The sequence below is a fragment of the Alternaria postmessia genome, assembly GCF_024291825.1.
Source record: "Alternaria postmessia strain BMP 2775 chromosome Unknown scaffold_75, whole genome shotgun sequence".
NCBI lineage: Eukaryota > Fungi > Ascomycota > Dothideomycetes > Pleosporales > Pleosporaceae > Alternaria > Alternaria postmessia.
This window is the reverse complement of record NW_026260148.1, coordinates 77,265-98,480: the sequence shown is the minus strand read 5'-3', so window position 1 is coordinate 98,480 and position 21,216 is coordinate 77,265. Positions and strand designations below refer to the sequence as shown.

Genomic DNA, 21,216 nt, shown 5'->3' with positions numbered 1-21,216 from the left:
ACGATCCTACTCATCGTCGTCATATCCGTCTCCTACAGCGGCCCATCCACACTGCCATCTCCTTCCCTCGCTCTCACCGCCCATACGTAGATCTCTGGCTTGACTTCCTTCTTTCCACCTTCTGACGCGGTAGTCGTCGCTGACACTAATCAGGCTGCCGTTGCGCGCCCATGACACGCTTGTGACTTCTGCATCGTGGCCTCGTATAAGCGCTGTGCCGTGTTCGTAGATAGGAATGGTATCCGGGCAACGGGTGTTTGAGGATGATCGGGAAAGGATCGATGGTCGTGAAGGTTTTGCAGCGATGCTAGTAATATCCGGGAGGTCGTCTGCGTCATCCTCTTCGATTCTTGTTTCGCGCTTGAGGAAGGTCTCGTCGGTAGGGAATAATACGGGGCAGCCGTCTGTGCTGCCAACTGCGAGCATCTCGGTGCGGTCCTGGTACGCCTTGCGTAGCGATGCCTTGACATAGAAGGAGCCGGCGTGGAAGTTCTGGTGTCGGAAACCATAGATTGGTCCCAGACCTTCTTGGCCTACACCACAGTATTTCTGCTTTGATGAAGAGGATGTAGATAGTTCGGGTGCTACGCCGAGGATGAGGTGGCTTGTAGAGTAGGCGTACACGGTGTTGTCTTTGCTCAGGGCGTAAAGTCGTGATGCGTCACCACTTAGGGTGAGTGAGTTGATGGCAAAGTGCCGGTGGCGGTTATGAGATTCGGGATGGCGTGTAGTCGCGATTGGTATAGCAGGTCCTCGCAGCGAGTATCTGCCTCTGATGTCCCAAAGCTTGACGCATGTCGATGCGTCCGAAGCAGTCAGGAGTAGGTGTTCGCGGCCTTCAGGAAGGAAAGATAGAGCCGTGACTGAGATGTCGTTTCGTCTGTTTATTGTTTCCGTCTTGCTATTGCCCAAAATCCGAGTGGCGGACGATGTAGGTGTTGGAAGGCTAATATCCGCATGTGCTGAAGCAAGCGTACGCACGACACTAGCATATGGCGCATCGGAGCCCCAGGCTGAGTGTACTTGTCCCTGATTGCCCTTACACCGGAGATCCCAGATCTGTACTGCGCCGTCCCGACTCGAAGTAGCTACCATTTTGTCGTCACCCGGCTGGAAGCGTACTTGCTTCACTGATGACTTGTGTTTAGCCAAGACGGCGAGTGTCTGTTGGGTGCGAACGTCGATGATGGATGCAGTCTGGTCTCCGGAACCGGCGGCCAGGTGCAAGTCGTCTGACGAGAACTGCAGGTCCATGATGGCGTTGGTGTGGGCTTTCCATGTTACGGTTGGTTTGGAAAAGTCGCCTTCAGAGTCTTGTAGGTGAATATATCCATCTTCGTCTCCTATAGCGAGCATAGAGTTGGCTAAGAATGTTCAGTATTGCGATGACGTATGAGAAGAGAGGGATAGCATACTGTTGCAACTAGCTGTGCAGAACGGCGGAGCGCCCTCTGGCAGTTGACGGAAGTCGTCTGCGCCACTGTAGAAGTTGGAAGTCTGGTCTTGCCATGATGCGCCGTGGTCTATCCTGAACCCTCGTCCAACGCCCAGTATACCTCCAAAGGATCGCTGAAGTGTTCTCGATGGGCGTCCCAGCGTTCTTAACCTCCGTATCGGCGCTGGTTGTATGGCAGGCTCGTCTTCGTCATCCAGGTCGAGCCCGTCTTCGAGAATATCAATTGCTGGTGGAGTGACGTAACGAGATCGCTTCGAGGGCGACGACTGGGCAGGAGAACTCGCAGGCGATAAGTAGGCCTTTCGCTTCCGCACACTGCTCTGTGGGGTCCGCATTGGGTTCTCAATGTCGACAAAGTTCACCGTCTTCCGCGGCGTACTCCGGGTCTCACGGCTGCGATTAAGAGCCGATCGTGTGATGTCTTGCAATTGGCGACCCGACCTGGAGAGATGTGTGCGCGACGAGACATCTTTGGAATTTCGCGGGGTGAAGAAGCGGGTGAAGCGCTTGGGCGTAATGGGCGGTGGCCGTTTTGGCTTGCGTGAACAAACGGTCGCGGATGAGGGAGGAGGTGGTGATGAGCATAGCTCAGGCGTGGGCTCTTGAAGACGCAGACTTCGAGGGGCGCATGGAGAAGACATGATCCTTTTCAGCAGTACACATATACAAGCAACACCAACGGACGATCAGATAAACACACGCGAGTAATTGGAGACGCAAATGGGGATATGAGACGAAAGCTCATGTATGACGGCGAGGTTGGAGAGGAAGGCGCACGGCCAAAGCACGTCGCGATGGGCAGGCGCGACAGACGTGCTACGCTATGCCGTCTTGGGTGTTAAGTGGCTTGGCTGTGCCTCAAGAAGAGTTCTCCGTTTGCCGTACAGCAGGGTAAAAGGCCTCAAATTTGCGGATGAAGACATCAGAATTGTGCAGTTTAGTCTGAATTCTAGTCCATGCCTTCCAATGCTTTGCACATGTCTCTCGAGTGAAAAGTTGCTCTTCCGAACCTCGTTGCCCTGCCATTTGGTCTCACGTGCCCCGAGCGCGGTTCCCTGTCGTCGGGGGTCGGAGAATCTGCGCGCATGGACCCACCAAAAAAGTCGAAGGCCCTATGCGACTCTCGAACTCTTGGCGGAAACTTCAGTACCACCAAGCTCTCCACCACCGGAGAAGTAGCGCATCGCAATGGGCGCAATCAAACGAAAAGCAGAGCAGGGCGCCACGCCATCGAAGAAGTCGAAGAGCGCGCCGGCCGACCGATCAACGAAGCGACGGAAATCCGACGTCGAGCAGCCATCGCCGGAAAAGTCAAAGCCTGAGAGGGCTGCGCCGAAGCCCAGCGTCTTCAAGGATGAGGAGAAGTCCTTCCCCAGAGGAGGCGCCAGCGTCTTGACTCCGCTTGAGCACAAGCAGATTCAGATCAAGGCGAACCAGGACGTTCTTTTCGAGCAGGCTGGCGGCGTAAAGCGAACCGGCGGCGGCGACGATGGATTCAGCGACATGGGGTCCGAAGACGACGAAAAGGCAGCCGCCAAGTCGAAGAAGAAGCCGCTGACCAAGAAGAGCAAGAAGTCGCACGACAGTGGAGAGAAGGATGACACTGTGAGGGCGGAGGGTCTGAGCTACAAGGTATGCCAGTCGCAGAGTTTGCGCGCTGTGAGAATGTACTGACCAAAGCAGAAATTGTCGCCTGGGACCATCATTCTCGGTCAAGTAACCGACATCTCCCACCAAGACATCGTACTCGCCCTCCCAAACAACCTCGTTGGCTACGTCCCACTCACCGCCGTATCCGACAAACTCAACGAGAGACTCGAGAAGCTTCTCAAGGAGGAAGAGGCGGACAAGGAAGGAAGCGACGATGATTCTTTCGAAGATGTGGAGCTGAAAGAAATGTTCTCTGTTGGACAGTACTTAAGGGCATGCATCACAGCGACGACCGACGAGAGCGCAAGAGCGCGAAAGAGACTAGAGCTGTCCATCGACCCCAAGTTGGTCAACAAGGGTCTCAACAAGCGGAAGATACCAGTGAACAGCATGGTACAGGCCTCCGTGGTCAGCAACGAGGATCACGGTCTGGTCATGGATCTGGGCCTTGACGACAGCAGTCTGAAGGGCTTCCTGCCTAAGGGAGAACTGGGACCCAAAGTTCAGCATGCCAAGGTACAAGAAGGCGCCGTCTTCATGTGCCTGGTTACTGGCCTCAACTCCGATGGACGCATTGTCAAGCTTTCCGCGGACCACACCAAAGCAGGCAACTTGGCCAAGGGCAACACACTGACTGAAGCACCTACCATCGATGTGTTCCTTCCAGGAACCGCCGTTGACGTACTCGTGGCCGATACAACAGCTACCACACTAACTGGTAAGATTCTCGGTCTCATTGACGCAACCGCCGATGCCTACCACTCCGGAGCGACTGAGAAGGCTGCCAATGTGTCCGAGAAGTACAAGATTGGCTCCAAAGTCAAGGCCCGTATCCTATTCACATGCCCAGACTCAGAGCCCAGGAAAGTCGGCGTTTCGTTACTAGATCACGTTGTGAGCCTGTCCACCCGTATGTCCGGCAAACCCAAGGAGCGCAAACCTCCCGTCAATCTTCTACCAATCTCAACTGTCGTCGAAGCTGCAAAGGTCATCAAAGTGGCGCCGGCCCATGGTGCTTTCTTCGATCTCGGCATAAAAGACGTTGGCGGTTTCGCGCATATCTCAAAGCTTTCCGACGACAAAGTCGACGTTCTCTCCGAAGAGGCTGGTGCATACAAGCTCGACTCGAAACACAAGGCACGCATTATCGGTTACAATGCCTTGGACGGTCTTTTCCAGCTTTCACTGGAGCAAAAGATCCTTGATCAGCCCTTCCTCCGCATAGAGGATATCAAAGCTGGTGAAATCGTCAAAGGCAAGGTCCACAAGCTCATCGCCGACAAGACTGGAGCTACCGCTGTTCTGGTTCACCTCGCCGAGGGCATTACCGGTCTAGTCCCTGAGATGCATTTGGCCGATGTTCGTCTGCAACATCCGGAACGCAAGTTCAGGGAAGGCGTGCCAGTCACAGCACGTGTACTTTACACCGAGCCAGCCAGACATCAGATTCAACTTACTCTCAAGAAGTCCCTGGTTAACTCAGATGTGAAGCCATGGACGAACTATTCCATGCTCAGGGAGGGTGCCGCTGGCCCAGGTATCTTAGTTAGCGTTCGTCGCAATGGTGCCACAGTACGTTTCTACGGCGACGTAAAGGCATGGCTTCCAGCTGCAGAGATGAGTGAAGCATACATTGAGGATGCTACGCGACACTTCACAAACGGCCAGGTCGTCAACGTCCGCGTCATCTCTGTAGATGCGAAGGAGAAGCAACTCTTGGTGTCCTGCAAAGACCCCGCTGCTGTCGACATCAACAAGGAGGCTGCTTTCAACGCGCTTAACCCTGGAGGTATCGTAAAAGGCACAGTGATTGAGAAATCTGATGAGATCGTCACCCTGGACATCGGAAACGGCGTCAAGGGTATTCTTCGTATTGGTCACCTCACAGACGGCTCGGAGAAGAAGGACATCTCGACGATGAAGAAGATCCGCGTCGGAGGAACGCTAGCAGACCTTGTGGTATTGACAAAGCATGGCAAATCCAGGACAGCAACTGTCTCGAATAAGCCTAGTCTCTTGAAGGATGCTCAAGCTTCAAAGTTTGCTCTCAGCATTGAGGACATCTCCGCTGGCGAGACTGTACATGGCTTCGTTCGTGGTATCCTACCTGACAAGATCTTCATCGAACTCGGCAATGGCATAAGCGGTGTACTTTTCAAATCACAACTACCGGAAGAGATGCTTTCTGCACCAAACTTTGGTCTTCGCAAGGACCAGTCTGTCACTGCTCGTGTGACACACGTGGATGCTGGAAAGGGATTCTTCTGGCTGTCGATGAAGGCCGAAGGTGACATGGACGCTGCCAACACTATTGATACTCCAGCATCGAAAGGAGAAGCCCTGGTGGAACCTGTAGATCCCAAGATCACATCTACCGACGACATCAAATTCGGCGCGCTAGCAACTGTCCGCATTCGGTCAATCAAGGACACTCAACTCAACGTTGAGCTTGCCGCAAACGTGCCTGGACGTATCTCAGTTTCGGAACTGTTCGATTCCTGGGACAGTATTCCAGACAAAAAGCATCCCACAGCACATTTCAAGACCAACGAGAAGATTCAGGCTAGAGTTCTGGGAAGACACGATGCCCGTAACTTCCGTTTCCTTCCTATTACGTCCCGATCGAGCAACAAGACACCCACTTTCGAGCTAACCGCAAACACGGACAAGATCAAGACGGAGGCTGATGTGCTGAGCCTCGACAAGATCACGCCTGGATCATCCCACGTCGCCTTTATCAACAACATTGCTGAGCGATATGTCTGGGTGAACATTTCTGCCAACGTCCGTGGGCGCATTGACTATTTCGACCTCACCGACGACCTGGAGAAACTTTCGGACATCGCAGAGAACTTCCCTGTAGGCTCTGCTCTCAAAGTTCGCGTTAAGGCGGTCGATGTTGCAGCTGGAAAATTGGACTTGACAGCTGCAACCACTCAGACTGGCAAGTCGTTGACCCTCCAAGACTTGAAGGTTGGCCACATTTTGCCTGCGCGAGTTACTAAGCTGCATGACGCATCGATCGTTGTCCAGATAAACGACAACATCGCTGCGCCCATTTTCCTCGAGCAGTTGGCAGACGATTATGACAAGGCCAAACCAAGCGAGTTCAAAGTTGGTGATGTCTTGCGGGTGTGTGTGATCGATGTCGATCTTCCCAACAAGAAGTTAGGGTTGTCTATCAGGCCTTCCAGGGTATTGAGCTCTTCACTGCCAGTTAAGGATCCTGAAATCAAGGACAGAGCTCAGCTCAAGGTACATCAGGTGGTTCGTGGATTCATCAAGCACGTTGCCAACAACGGTGTGTACATCCGCCTTGGACCTCATGTCGAAGCCTATGTTCGGGTCAGCCATCTTTCGGATGAATACATCAAAGACTGGAAGACTGCATTCCACATAGATCAACTCGTGACAGGCAAAGTCATCTCGAACAAGCCAGATCAGCGCAACCCACAATTGAGCTTGAAGGCCTCGCATGTTCAAGGGACCTACACTGAGCCGGTTGAGTTCAGTGATTTGAAGGTTGGACAGATCGTCGCCGCAAAGGTTCGACATGTAGCAGACTTTGGTGTGTTCCTTGTTATCGACGGCTCAAGCAACGTCAGTGGACTTTGCCACATCTCTCAACTGGCGGACACTGCCGTCGACAAGGACAAGGTCAAGGAGATGTACAAGGAAGACGATGTCGTCAAAGCAAAGATCATAAAGATCGACTCAAAGTCCAGGAAGATCAGCTTCTCCTTGAAATACTCTCAAGTAAAGGGTGACGATGAGGATGAAGATATGGAAGACGCTTCCGAAGCCGAGCAACTAAACGGAAGTGACTCGGATGGCGGCATCGAGCTCGACGGCATCGATCTCAACGACGACAGTGATGACGACGTGGATATGAGGAGCGTCAAGAGTGCTGACAGTGACGAGGACGTTGAGCTTGCCGACGTAAACGCTTCTGACGATGATTCTGACGATGACGCGCCAAAAGCGGTAACCCAAGGACTCAGCACTTCTGGTTTCGACTGGACTGGTGCGACTCTCGACTTTGACGAGCAGAAGGGTGCAGCTGAGCCTGATTCTGACGATGATGCCCCAAAGAAAAAGAAAAAGAGCAAGAAGGCTACCATCAAAGAGGATCGTACTGGTGATCTCGATGCTTACGGCCCGCAATCTGTCGCTGACTACGAGCGCTTGCTTTTGGGACAGCCAAACAGCGCTGAGATGTGGGTTCGGTATATGGTTTTCCAACGTGAACTCAACGAGATCGAAAAGGCGCGTCAGATCGCTCGTCGCGCATTGGCAACCATCAACCCTAGGGAGGAGAAAGAGAAGCTTGATGTGTGGACCGCCTTGCTACATTTGGAGAACGACTTCGCTAGTGACGATGCTCTGGAAACAGTCTTCAAGGAGGCGTGCCAGAACAACGACGCCCGTGAGATGCACGAGCGCATGATCAAGATCTACATCTCCTCAGGCAAGATCGACGTATGTATCACTCCATGTTCGTAACCCCACAACTTTTACTAACATCAGAACAGAAAGCGGACAACCTCTACCAGTCAATGATGAAGAACAAGTCCTTTACCCCCGACCCTCAATTCTGGCTTTCTTACGCGTCATTCCTGATGGACGTCATCCAACCACCCTCTCCCACACGGGCTCGCGCCCTTCTCCAACGCGCGACCCAATCCGTTGCCTCAACCCAACACCGTTACCTAACCCAGAAGTTTGCGGCGCTTGAGTTCAAGAGCCCCAATGGTGACGCAGAGCGCGGCCGCACCATCTTCGAAGGCCTCGTCGACACCTTTTCCAAGAAGGGCGATGTTTGGGATATGTACCTCATGTTGGAGCAGAGCCATGGCAGTGCAGAGAACGTCCGTGACCTGTTTGAGCGTATGACCAAGGTTGGTAAAGCATCGAGGATACGGAGCGTGTTTAAGAAGTGGGCGGAGTGGGAGAGCAGTGTTGGTAACAAGAAGGGTGTAGAGAAGGTCAAAGCACTTGAGGAGGGGTGGAGGGAGAAGAAGGCGGAGAAGGGCGAGGACGCGTAGATAAGGGAGGCAGCATGCATTGCATCGAAGGTGTTTGGCGTAGTTTGAGTAAAAGTCTGTAGTGTTATGTTGGACTATTCATTTATTCACATTACCCCTGTTATCATACCGAGATGCCTTTCGTGATTTTAATTAATTTTCATATGAGGTGCTTGATGGCTATTTCACATGACTAACTCAAGGTTTCGGGACAAACCTTAGTGCATAACATGTATCTGTGGGAGGTCAATTGGATCAATTATTAAGTGCATCGTGGTTCGTTTGATACATTTTGATAGCTATAAAGATTTCAAGATGATACACTTGCTATTTCGCCTTTGCAAATACCGCATAGAGCTCGAATACAGTGTAAGGACCATTGTCTTTAGGGTCGCCGACATACAGCTGGACCTTTGACTTGGTCTCGTAATCAAGGGCATATGTAGCCATCCAGAATTTATTGTCACGCCACTTGCCCTTTTCCACAGAGTAGCTGAATGAGTCGCCTGTCCTTGAAACTTCGACCTTCTCGGCAATGCGGCGTGCAGCAAAATCATCGTCTGACTCACCAGCCTTCTTACTGTCGTTCGTCGCTTGGGTCACAAACAGAAGGTCTACCGTCCTGTCATTGGCCGGGACCAGGGCTCTTGTGATAGCGACAGAGCCAGTTGGTGAACCATCTTTATCGACGACAAGGTTGCCATTGTCGACTTGAAACAGGGTTGCTTCCTGCTGCGTTCCCACCAATCTCAAAGGACTATCATCTTGGTCATTGTTCACCTTGATCCACTTGCTCTTAAGGGACTCATCCGTTGACGAGACTTGAAGATAGAAATGCTCATCAATAGCGATCTCTTTGGCGATAAACGATAGGTTGATGAGCAGATCGCCTCTCTTGTTGAACTTCGCGTCTTTCATGAAGAAGTCTCCCGCGCCTGGGAAAACGAATTTGGACTGCCCTGCAAGTGATGTTTTCAAGTCGCTTGCGATGTTCGTGGTGTCAATACCCTGTGTCATGGTGTTTTTGGCGGCATTTTCAAACGAAGCCTTGCCCGAACCACCAAAAAGCCAGTCCCATGCTAGTGAAGTCGAATCGTAGATGTAAGATAGTTCGGGAGTGGTAGTGGTTACTGCTACGTCGAGTTCACCATCTTTGATGGTGGAAAGGTCCACCGTCATCTTCCAGGCAATCTTTGTTTTGCCTCCTGACAAACTGTCGGTGCCACCACCATGACCACCATTCCAATGATCGCGGTTTTGAGCTATGGAGACCGAGATGTTGACTGTGGACTTTGCTTCATCCCACTGCATGGCGTTTGCTATCGTCGTATCCCAGTTGTCCCTCCACTGGCCACCGAACAAAGAGTTCTCACTGTTCAGATTCTTGGTTGTCCAGTTGAAAGTCGCACCAGAATCTCCTGAAACCCACGGCGCTGAAGTGGGCTTGGAATCCTTATCTAGAATCCAATCATTTCCAGTCATCTTAAGGTCCTTCCATTGCCTGACCCAGTACCACGAGTCATTTGCTACAGTGATGCACTGCATGTTCAAGTATTTCAACTTTTCCAGGAGGTAGTCTTCCCAAAAGATCTTCTTCGACATCGTTAGACTAGCATTCACGCCACCAACTATCCAATTGCCCGCCTTAGAGGGGTAGTAAGGCAAATCCGGGAAATCTGAAATCCCAGTCATCTCTTCGAAGATCAGAGCATCGAGACCACCGCGTTGGGGGAAAAACTTCTTGAACTGATCCGTTTGGGGAACGTAATCCTGAGTGCTGCATTTCACCTTTGTGGCAGGAAATGATGGTGCAGCCAGCTTTTCAAGGGCAGACTTGTCGTCCACGTTGATAGCATATCCCAAGACAGAATATGGACCAGTTGCCAAATGACCTATGTATGTCTTCATGTACTCTTCAAACATATTCTGCGACTTGACTTTGAGTGAGCTGTTCTCTGTCATGCCAGGGCATTTGCTTGCGCTCCAGATAAGTTCAGCGGTAGCAGCCGCGCTAAAGCTCAAAAGAATTTGGGACGCCGAATAAGATCCGGGGTGCAAGATGGTGATCTTTTCAGCAATTTCTTCTGGGACCGCGGCAAGTTTCGCGAGACTGAACGACGTCTTAAATGCGATAGACCAACCAGTCACGTCCTGTTTCTTCTTCTCAGCTCGGGGGCCAGTCCCAGTCCAGTATTCAAAGAAACCGTTTTTGAGATTGAGGTAAAAGTATACAGATTCAGGTGCCTCCGGCACAGACATCTGGATGCGAGGAACTCCTAGAGTCGCGATCATCTCTCCGTTATCTGGTATGGCATGGTGAAAATCGCGCAGCCGCTTGTCCTTCTTCCGTTTGAGAGAGATGTCGAAGCGTGTTGCGAGGACAGAGTTAAGGCTGTCTTCTGATATCGCGATGACCTGATGAACGGTTTGTATATTGGTGTCCGAGTACCTCTTTGGTGCAGCAGTTGCCGCCTCAACATCGAAAATAGTTTGAGCGTCTGTCATTTTGGCGTATGTTCTGTCAAACAGATGGGTTGAAGAGTTCAAGTCAGCGACAAGAGATTGACTTGCTTGTGTGCTTCAATGCTACGCAAATAGCGCAGAATTTATGCTTTCGTCGTATAGCTGAGGAAGATTCATCGCTCAACCGCCACAGCTGCCGCTGGGATAGAGGGAAGCTGTCGCTAGCCGACGCTTCATCACAGCCATTCACATGCCGATGCTTTTCAGCTCAGGTCGTGTAAGCTAGTGACGCCGAGAGGATTGGTACGCTGCAGAAGAGCAGCCATCAAGCGGTCTCCCTGCTAGATTTGGTTGTTCGCGAGAGATAAGAGTACGTGGGGTCGCCGAGAACAAGAGAACTGCAGGCGAGGCGCTCAACACGTCACAAGTTGAAGCTGAGAAAGGCGCGGTTCCGAGAGGCCTAGATGAGGCCATTGTCTGCACAATGATAATTCTTGAGCTGAAAGTGCCCAGGTATGCAATTGACGATGCAGCCCGGCATTCCTTAGCGCACGGAAGGGCCGAGCCTGCGCGGGTAATCTTGACAGGGCAGCTAGCCTAGTCATAGTGCATGATCTAGACGTGCGTCGATCTACATTGTCACCTAGATGCTCCAAGATTACAGAAGTGCGTGATATATGCACTAGTGTGGCAGAAGTGCGTGATATGTGCACTAGTGTGGCAGAAGTGCTATTGAGAGCAATGCATGGCTGGCTGGCAACGTCTGCGAGCATAGATGGAAGAATAGTCTAAGACCGGATCGGGAATCTGTCTTCTGGTAGTTATTGGCTCCTATAGCCGGCTCAGTCTCGCTTAGACTGCAGGTCTCAGCTGTGGCTGTTGCTTATGGCGCTATAGTGGTCGCACTAGTTCTCGGTTAGCATACTGCTGAAGATTCGTATTGAGTTGCTCTTTACTTATATACGACTATGTCGAATACTGTCTTCATTTCCAACAAACTCCATGGCTTCCATCACTTTCGACTCAGAATTACTTAGGCAGCCGTTGCCGCAGAAGATATTGGCCGCTGCAATTGATTTCAGGGCGTTGTATGACGCCAACTCGAACCCGGTTCTTCTCAGTGTGAGCAGGGAGGGGGCCCTCCTTCTTCTTTACTCCGATAATAATGGAGCCAATCAAGTTGTCAATCTCTCGTCTCAGCTCGGCATCTCTGCCTCGTCTAAGGTTCAGGCGCTTGCGGTCGCGCAAGCAACGAATCTAGAGACCTTTGTTGCCTTTGCTACAACAACAGAAGGTAGATCATCGAATTTATGGGTGCTTTCGTCATTCTCACCTTCGGGACCCGACTGGCATAAGAATCTGGGCCTTGGTCTGGTGTATAGAGGAGCACAAGAGTCCACTTATCACATCTCGAAGCTTCTTCTAGTAAGACCTAAATTCTTCCCAATACATCTACTATGCACTAACAAATTCTCACTAGGGCAGCACAGTGGACGAATCAGGATACCCATTACTTGTAGCCGTTGTCAATGAGCCAGGGCGAACCGCTAAGGATGTACGTCGTGTTGATGTGGATACGAAGGGCAAGACCTGGCAATGGGCGTCTGACCTTGGATTTCCCTTCAATATCGATGACATGATCGATTACTGTGTAGGCACCTTACCGGGGGGCGCAGGTCGTAAAGCGCATGGGATTTTTGGCATAGACAAGACTCAACAGAAACCCACACTGACCTTCGCTGGCATTGTAGGAAAGGCTCCCGGACTCCGAACACCTCTTAACGTTAGATTGGCCACAGTTGAAAATCCTCAATGTGTACGAACAACCTTGGATGAAGACGGTTTCACTAATGTACTCGTCGCAGGAGACGGTGTACTACATATCGCATCACAGAACTGCACAGAATCAGTTCCTAGTGGCACTATTCTTCCTGCCACTCTGGCACATGAAACTCTGAATGGCCTCCGCAGACTCGAGGTCACGCAAAACGGTCAGAGTGTTGCAGTCTGGGGAGTCAATGGCGAAAACAACCTCGTCGGCCAGTCTGCAACACTTGAATTGAACCAGGACGAGGGATTTGATGAACTCAAGGCAGCAGGCGAGCCTATTCCTTTGCTTCCAGTTGGTGATCAGGTTCAGTCTTTTGATGCAGTGTTAAACCCGAGAACACGCCTCCAGCAGGTGTTTTGTCTCAAAGGAGATGGGACTGTGTCTTCGTTGCAACAAGCTGGAGATTCGAAGCTTTGGTCGGAGCAGCAACTGTGTGTTCCCGATCCTACAGACCTTCAAGATGTCAATACGTACTCCTGTCACATCAACGTAAAAGGAAGCAGCGGCGAGCCACTGCCAGCTACTCATATTCAGCTCAAATCATCCAGCCAAGTCACCTGCATCATCAATAGCATGTGGGTGACCCTCGGGTCACAGCCTGTCAAATTCAAGACGGATACCAAGGGCGCCATTTCAATCACAATGCCAGCACCGGATCTGGCTGCGCCAGACATCGTGATTATCCTATCGGATCAGAGTCACATAAACTTCAATCCGGCTCACAAAGCTGTTTCAAAACTATCCAATGCTGCGAAAGCAGGATCGCTTAGTGACCTGAAGCGGCAGGATGGATCCCTAATGTTCCCAGGAATCGACAACAAATCAACTCAACTCATTTCACAGATCAGCGACAAATATCTTGGCCAGAATGAGTCTGCTTCGATGCCACAGGCTCCAGAAACCATGTTGATGACTACTTCAAATTTCGCTGTCGCCACGGACGATCACGGTATACTTTGGCAGTTTTGGCATGGTATCGTCTCTGGAGTTGAGAAGATCCTAGACTTCGGGTACCAAGCCGGAAGCTTTATCATCAATACCGCCAAAAAGGTCTGGAAATTTGTGATTGAGACTGCAGAGCAGGCACTGAAAGCCCTATCAGGACTTTTCAAGTTCCTTGGAGATGCGGTTGAGGAAGCATTGACTTGGCTAGCTGAAAAGCTAGACTGGACCAGTATCCTTGATACAGCGGCAGTTTTCAACGAGATGTTCAATGCAGGTATTGAGATGTTGGAGGATGTGATCGAGAAGGGCGCCGATGCGGTGGATCACATCTTTGCCGACATGGAGGCGCAGGTGGCACAATGGCATGTTCCTCCCGAGATCCCGCAACAATTTGCTAAATTGAAGCCGGACGTTGACAAGAAAAAGAATGAAAAGAGTAACAATTTTGCGGACAATCCGGGCTTCAACTGGCTGAACAACAACTTGGAGAACGATGATACACAGAAGGCGCTTTCTACCACGGCGGGAAATTCAAAGGCTACAAGTCTTAGTGATGTGCTCAAGACATTGTTCGACGATTTTCTTAAACCACTGTGGGATAACTTCAAAGACACCTTAGTACACATCTGGGACGACATCAAAAAGCTGTTCGACTCCAATTCAACCATGACATGGCAGGACATCCTGAAGAACATCGGAGCAGACATCGCACTAGGCATTGTCAGAGGTATTCGTAAAGCAGTCCATGGGCTCTTCGCGGTCTCTCACTCAATCGTCGAATGGATTCATGACATGCTCAACAAGGAGATCGACATTTGGGTAGTGACAAAACTTTACGCCAAGATTACACGTGGTCAAAAACTCACCATTTTGAATCTTTGTTCGCTAATATTGGCAATTCCAACAACGTGGGTATTCCGGCTGCTGTATGGCAAGAAGCCCAGAGATATTCCACAGCTGGCCAGTTTTCTGGACGAGCTTCACGCAAGAGACTCCAAGATTGTCTCTTTTAGCAGCAAGTCGGCAGCGCCAACATTCGATAGGATCAGCTCGCAATCTCTTCCTGATGATAACTTCGCTGCCATGTCGGCAGCAGAGAATGCATTTCCATCAGAGAAAACAATGCTCTTGGCTACGAATGCAGCCTCTCAGAATCGTCAGTCGGCTAATCGGATTACAAATTTTGCCACAAAGGCAACTACGGAACAGTCCTTGCAAGCCGTAACCATGAGCTCCGGAATGAAGAGACTCCGTTATGTTTGGCGCATGGGTATGCTCATCAAATCTGCAGGCGTCATCGTCTACACATTATATGACACAATCACTACAGGACTAGCATGGCCCACAGTCGGATTCGAAAACGATGGTGCCATCGCCAATGAGTTCACGAAGGGGAAGATGATGTATGTTGCAATCGTTATCGGTGTAGGCTCTTTCCCTTTCGAGAAACTCGACCGACATCCCCTTGGATATTCGATTCGGGTATTCTCGTGGGCTTGTAAGGGTTTTATGAACGTCGTCAAAACAGGCGTGGCGGGGCCTGTCAAGCCAGCCATGGCCGGTCTCGCAGGCGTGTGGGACCTGGTTTGCTACGTTATAGCGCTTATAGCCGAGGGCATTGCTGGTAAAACCGATGGTGCGCTAGAGTGGACTCAGCGTATGCTGGCTGATTGTTGGGCTATCGGAAGTGCCTACAATGCAATGACAAAAGCGGTTGAGCCTATCGGATTAACTCTTACCATCGGAGCAGGCCTCGCGATGAACGTGGAAGGGATGATTCTTGCACGGAGGCAGCTCGATTACTTCACTGAGAATGCGACCAAGGAAGATTACTACCCTCCATCCTGGTCTACTTCACTGAGCGGGTCAATGGGCTGAAACATCAGGCGCCGAAGATAATCGCAAAATGTAATTTCTTTGAACATAGAACACTAAACGTATCGCTTTATGCATCTTAGCATTTCTCCCACTAGCACGTAGCTCCTCGCAATCATTAGAAGCGCGTACGTTCGATCCCAACTTCACGGTTACTTCAGTAATTGTTAACCTCTAGTTTTGATTAATTAATTGATAATACTCTCTGCCCAGCACTTAAACAAAGTAAAAAGGTCGCAGTAACTTACTGCTCACAATGTACGTCAAAGATCAGCTGGTGGATATTGAGCTGGTGTGAAAGCCACTGGGCCTTACTGTTACTCCATCGATATCCTATCGCCTATACTCGGGATTTGATCGCTATCCTCCGCGTCCAAGAAGGTATCTTCTGAAGTTACTGTATACCTTCAGGATGCAGTAAATCCTTGCACAGGGGACCACCTGACATTCACCATGCCGAAGGACATCACCTGGCCTGCTTTGGGATTCATAAAGTCGATGACGCTACCTGCATCAACCAGCGCGGCATTATTAGAGGATTGAAGAATTCTTACTACAATAGACCAAACGTCACGCTGGGAGCAATTGCCATCTTGGGAACATTAGCACCTTCGTAGGTGGTAATGCAGCGAAGGACCCATACAAAGAGTGCTTGGGTCAGATTCTCAGCACTCTCCCTGAAGGTCCATGCAATCACAAAGAAGAGTTGGTTACCCTGAACGAGCGCTGGCTGAAAGTCATGTGGGGATAAATGGCACACGGAACCGCGCCAAGATTCCACGACTGCCCCGGTTGACCGGCGGCTTTGGCAAAGGAAAAACCACGCTCACAAATTTCCTCATCGACTACTGTGAAACGATGAGAGGCGATGAGCTAGCTAACCAGGCTCACCAATCTCATCTTCTTGTGCGGTGCCCAAAAAAGGTGGAATTCTAGGTCTTTGATCCCTACGCTTCTTTTTAAGAAAAAATAAATAAACTAGATGTTCGTCAAGAACAAAGAGAGTTTCTGTCATACTAAAGAACTGCCTTTCAACTAGTTATACACTAAAAACCTTAGTCTGTACGGTAGAATCCTAAAGTGTAAATATTGCAGACTTTACCCAAGGTTTACCATTCATCACATCACAGCAACGCAACATGAAAAACACGTTCACTCCCAGTTCCGTTTCCTCTTCTAAGCAGACCACATACGATTAATCTTCAAAATGCAATTCGCAAACGCTCTCGCCCTCCTTGTCTCTGTCATCGGCATCAACGCCGTCCCAGCAGCAAATGTGATCAAACGCCTCGACACCATCCCTCTCAGCTTCTATTCCGGCGCTGGATGCAGCACTGACGTTTCTGTAACAACCGTCTACATCCCCGCTGACGGGAGCTGCTTCCCAACTTCGCCCATCTTCAGCGGAAACACGGATTCTGCCTTGATTGATCAAACGAATCTGGCGACGCTGCCGGCTGGATGCACTAGTACGTAACTATCAAGTAGACGTCAGAGTGCAATTAAATTAGTGCTGACGAGATGGAATAGTTATTGCGTACTCTGATAACACGTGCTCAAGCGTGGATAAGATTGTCTACCATGTCACAGGCCGCTGCGGTACTTTTGGGCCTAACAAGCCCATCTTCTCTGCTAGGACTGTGGGTAATTGCTAGTAGATATGTACTTGCTTCCACATGTGTGATTTGATGCTCAGTGGTCCACGATATTGGTTTCCTGAGTCAACAACGTCGGGTCCAACATTCCAGCAACGCTGGCTCAGAAACAGTGGTGTCCTGTGATACAGCATAGTGGCAACGAACTTCTCTCGTTGGTCTTCAGCTGTAATGATGAATTTTGATAAAGACTCCCCTTTTTATCAACACATTTACCATTATCAAAGACCCATAAGCCTCATTAGTAGTGGAAATGCAGACTCCTTTTCTCAGTCGCCAAAGCACTACAGAAAGCCTAAACAATGGAGACTGGAAGTGCTATTCTGATCTAATGTGGTAGTAGTAGCAATAATATTGTCCCTTCTATCTACGTGTCTATCTAAAATAGTGCTGCGTGTATAACGCTTTCTTCAAAATGCAATTACAAAACGCTCCAATACATCAGTTCGTTTAAATATCCACATTACTCTTGTGAGCCCTCCATAATCACATCCCCATCCTGCGTTCCAGCCAAACTTGCCGTCCCGTCCCGGGTTCCCATGTAACTCGCCGAACCCTCTTCATTCCACCCATCGCACCTCCAACCCATACCCGCCCACTCCCTCCCCGCCGTCCTCATGACAGCATCAAAATCCACATCAGCATCGAACCATTTCTCCTTCCTCTTCGTCTCCCTAATACCTCCCTCAAGTGCCACACGACTCGCTCTTGTAGTCCTGCCTCTCTTGCCTCCTATCCCACCAGCAGTGTTCAGCACACTCGACATCCTCACACGCTGTTCCTCAAGGATCAGCTCGTGCGCAACGATACTGCGGACGTAGGGTGCCAGATCGAGTGTGATGATGCTGAATGTGCGGTCAAAGGATGATGGTATGAAAATGAAAGAAGAGCGTTCGGGGAGGAGTTGATCGGGTGGGTCGGCGAGGGGATCAAGGGCCAAGGCGAAGTCGGGGCGTGTGAGGGTGGTTTTTGTATTGAGGATTTTACGGTGGTGGAGGATGGCGCGGGCGTAGTCGGATTCTGTGCGTAAAATGGGGGTTGATGACAGGCTGTGACTGTGGGATAGATCTGGGTATGTACGCTGGATGGCAAGGTGGATTTGGGTAGAGAACGCGGTGTCGAGGTTCAGGAAGTCAGAGCTATGGTCGACTTGGAGGAGAGGTGCGGCAAGCGTGTAGCTAAGGCGTGATTTTTCAGTAATCGCGGGCTGGGTTGAATCGGTGGGTTGATTAGAGCTAGGGTCGTAAGTGGGTAGACCGACCCGACAGAACATGTCTGCAGCACTCAATGAATCGGCGTAGTTGTCAAGACTTATGAGATCTCCCAACTGATCGAACCACTCAGTACTTGGTTCCCTAGATGACCGTGTACCACTTGCTTCAGGGATTCCCCAAGCTGACGGGCTGATACCCCAGTCCGCCCAGACTTCTTGTAAAAGTTCTTCTTCTTTGTCAAACACAGGGTTGCCTTGGGTTTCGAGGACGTTGTGTGATAGCCAACCCATGCCGGACTTGTATGTACCTTCACTTGCAACTCTCAATGTTTGACCATGCTCATTTGTATCTTTGCCAGGTGGCCAGCGTTGGTACATCCACTCTAGGCCACCCTTCCTGTCACCCACAGACATCTGGCACCAAAAGTCAAGTTCCATGATACTAGCTCGAATATCGTAGTCCTTCGATTCATAAAGCTCTTTCACAGCCTGCCGCTCCAGGATATGGCCTTCCCTACCAGCAAGAACAAGCAAATAGTCGGTGGCCAGTTCCACAGGAGCAGGTTGAAGGCGGAGGATGGCTGCTATCGGCAGATCTTGCATGGGTATTTGCCGCTCATCATTGCACGTGATGACAATCGGACGTTTCGATAAAGAAGCGATTTTGGTAATTTGAGCCCAGAACTGCTGATCCTCCTCGAAGAGTATATCCGCCTCTTCGATGAGGATCAAGGATTGTTTTTGTGATGTATGCGACGCCTGTGCCATGGGAAGAGTAGCTTGGGCTGAGGGTGCTGGTGCTTTGTGAACCTCAGAGACTTTCGCCTTAACCTTCGGTTTGACCGCCCCTGTTCCGGGTTTTACTTGGAAGAAGGATGCCATGGTCGCTTGGCGCCCACTGTTGATGTCATCTTCTAGAACAGTGTCTACGCGGTTGTCGTTCGCATCATCCGCCGCTTGGACGTTCTCTTGCACGGATGCTGCGCTACGTTTGTGATTCACGAGATGGTTCGCAGTCATATCACCGACCTTGTCTTGGATATCTTTTCCTGAACGGCGCATGCCAGCATGAATCTCGAAAACCTCAAAGCCCAGCTCTTTCGCCACAGCGTGTACAGCCGCACTTTTACCACAGCCATGGGGGCCGCTGATGAGTACGACGTTATTATTACGTATCCACTGCGGTTGCCGGAAAGACCTCGAAGGCAAGCCTGCCCCTTCCGCAACTGGAAGCATAATCATGTCTTCCTCCTCATCCCCTTCACCGTCTGGCACAATGAAGTCGTCTAGAGCTTTCTTTCGTTTCTTCCGTGGAGGCTGCTTGCCATCTATTGTAGTAGCGACTTTCGACGCGCCGCTTACAGCCATGACTGTCAGACTTTGTAACCAGTCTTTGAGGACCACTGCTTCCGTGCCCGTCTGTAAAACATGTGACGCATACTTGGGGCAGTACTTCAAAGTCCAGGGTTGAGATTCGCATCTTCCTTCGTCAAACGGCGTGAGAGCGCTCTCAATTCCTTGGAAGAGATCTCTCACGGCGGGGTGGGACTTTTGTCGAGCATCCTGTGGTATTCCTGACGAAGATAACCGGACCAGCAGTTGCTCACGCACCCTACGCTGTATCTCTGCCCCAGTAGTAAGCAGCCTCTTGGGCAGACGAACATCTTCTGGGGGCTCAAATTCAGAAATTGACCGAGCCTTGCTCCCATTGTGGCTTTTGAGGTTCTGCGCTAATCTCTCAACCACATTTTCATGTTCTGGGAGTGTCACCACAGCGTTCTTCAGTTTTCGCGGCCTTAAAGGCAGCTGCATACTTGTCGCGTTTTGCAGACATGGTGGTGTAGAATCGAGATTGCGGACGTGTGCGTTTTCACCAGTAGGCCAGGAAGCTTCGTTCAAACCGGATTGTTTTCCCACCCTATTTGACTGTAGCCCTCTGTTGAAAGCCTGCGGACCTTCAGGTGATTGGTCTCGTCTGAATTCAGCACGCAGTTTTCCTGGAGTACAAGCGCTCTTTCTTGGGGTTGCCGGTGGTAGCTCGGTGACGACCTTAGCAGGAGGAGCCTCCTTGGAGGCTTTACCAAGAAAGAATGGATGCGTTGGCCCAGCAGGTTTCGATGGTGCCTTCTTCTGAGTCGCTGGACGTGCCACTAATTTCTTCTTTGCGTTCAGGATATCTTCAATCTTCTGGCCCAAAGCAGATCGACTGGCTGCATCTGTGCCGTACCGTATGACCGTAACCGTAGGGATTATCTTGGCTTCCTTGCGCGGCCGACCACGTTTTTTCTTTGGTGACGCTTCGAATGTCGGTTTCGGCGGACTAGAGACTAGTCTGCCGCTCTTAGTAATTCTTATCTGTTTCTTCGGTGTCGTCTTCATGTGTTCGCTTGCAACGGAATCATTCGAGTTAGCGGCAATGTCCAGGTCCGCTACAGGCAGCGTGTTGGGCTCCACAGCTTGGTCCGGTTGATCCACCTGTTTCGGCAATGTGTTCAGTGGTGCATCAATTGCCGATTGTGGCGTTCCTTGCACCCCATTTGACCTCATGACTTCCTCTCCCGCTTGCAGTTGCTGGTGCCAGTTGAGAGCACCTGGCTCGGGTTGCGCCGAATTCAGTACATTGAAAACGGGCTCCGGCGAGGCTGTTTTCTGTCTCTTCCTCCGGTCGAGATTTGGATCTACTTCCAACGAAGCCTCTACAGGTGTGTTTGTATCGTGCACATTGGTTTCGTTTGTACTTTGTATCGCTGGCAGAAGAGTGAATCTGTCTAGAGACGCTTGGTTCTTGGAGTGAGAAGCTGCATGTCTGCCCTTGACTGCATCGGTTTTTCGTGTCCTCTTCTGCTGTCCGTTTGCTGATTTGGGGTCTGTCTCAGAATGTGCTGCGTCATGATGCGTGTCGTCGATGGGGATTCCGTTCGCGGTTGGTAATGGCTCTGGTTCGTGGCCGTCTGCGAGCTGTGTAAGCTGAGGGACATTGGAGATTGCTGTGCTGGCATACTCGAAGGCTTGGTGAAGAATGGATGTACGTTCTTGCCCTCTAGATTCATTGCGGTCTGTACCGCTGCGAGGGCCATGTACAGATTTAGAAATTATATAGCAGT

At 50.7% G+C, this 21,216-nt stretch overlaps 5 protein-coding genes across 5 annotated transcripts; 2 read left to right on the top strand and 3 right to left on the bottom strand.

Moving 5' to 3' along the window:
* Positions 1-6: 6 nt before the first annotated feature.
* On the bottom strand, positions 7-2,097 carry J4E82_008806 (uncharacterized protein; the record flags this gene model as incomplete). The annotated part of the gene is made up of 2 exons (XM_051735037.1): positions 7-1,364; positions 1,416-2,097. The coding sequence occupies 2 exons, from the start codon at positions 2,095-2,097 to the stop codon at positions 7-9; spliced, it is 2,040 nt and encodes a 679-aa protein (XP_051585220.1).
* A 547-nt stretch (positions 2,098-2,644) lies between these two features.
* On the top strand, positions 2,645-8,151 carry J4E82_008805 (uncharacterized protein; the record flags this gene model as incomplete). Its single annotated transcript, XM_051735036.1, has 3 exons — positions 2,645-3,088; positions 3,140-7,585; positions 7,639-8,151. The coding sequence occupies 3 exons, from the start codon at positions 2,645-2,647 to the stop codon at positions 8,149-8,151; spliced, it is 5,403 nt and encodes a 1,800-aa protein (XP_051585219.1).
* Positions 8,152-8,457: 306 nt separating this feature from the next.
* Positions 8,458-10,635, bottom strand: J4E82_008804 (uncharacterized protein; the record flags this gene model as incomplete). The annotated part of the gene is made up of 1 exon (XM_051735035.1): positions 8,458-10,635. The coding sequence occupies one exon, from the start codon at positions 10,633-10,635 to the stop codon at positions 8,458-8,460; it is 2,178 nt and encodes a 725-aa protein (XP_051585218.1).
* A 960-nt stretch (positions 10,636-11,595) lies between these two features.
* On the top strand, positions 11,596-15,247 carry J4E82_008803 (uncharacterized protein; the record flags this gene model as incomplete). The annotated part of the gene is made up of 2 exons (XM_051735034.1): positions 11,596-11,715; positions 12,074-15,247. The coding sequence occupies 2 exons, from the start codon at positions 11,596-11,598 to the stop codon at positions 15,245-15,247; spliced, it is 3,294 nt and encodes a 1,097-aa protein (XP_051585217.1).
* A 2,115-nt stretch (positions 15,248-17,362) lies between these two features.
* J4E82_008802 (uncharacterized protein) lies at positions 17,363-21,162 on the bottom strand (the record flags this gene model as incomplete). The annotated part of the gene is made up of 2 exons (XM_051735033.1): positions 17,363-21,063; positions 21,114-21,162. 2 exons carry the CDS (start codon positions 21,160-21,162, stop codon positions 17,363-17,365), a joined length of 3,750 nt encoding a protein of 1,249 aa, XP_051585216.1.
* Between the last annotated feature and the right edge of the window lie 54 nt (positions 21,163-21,216).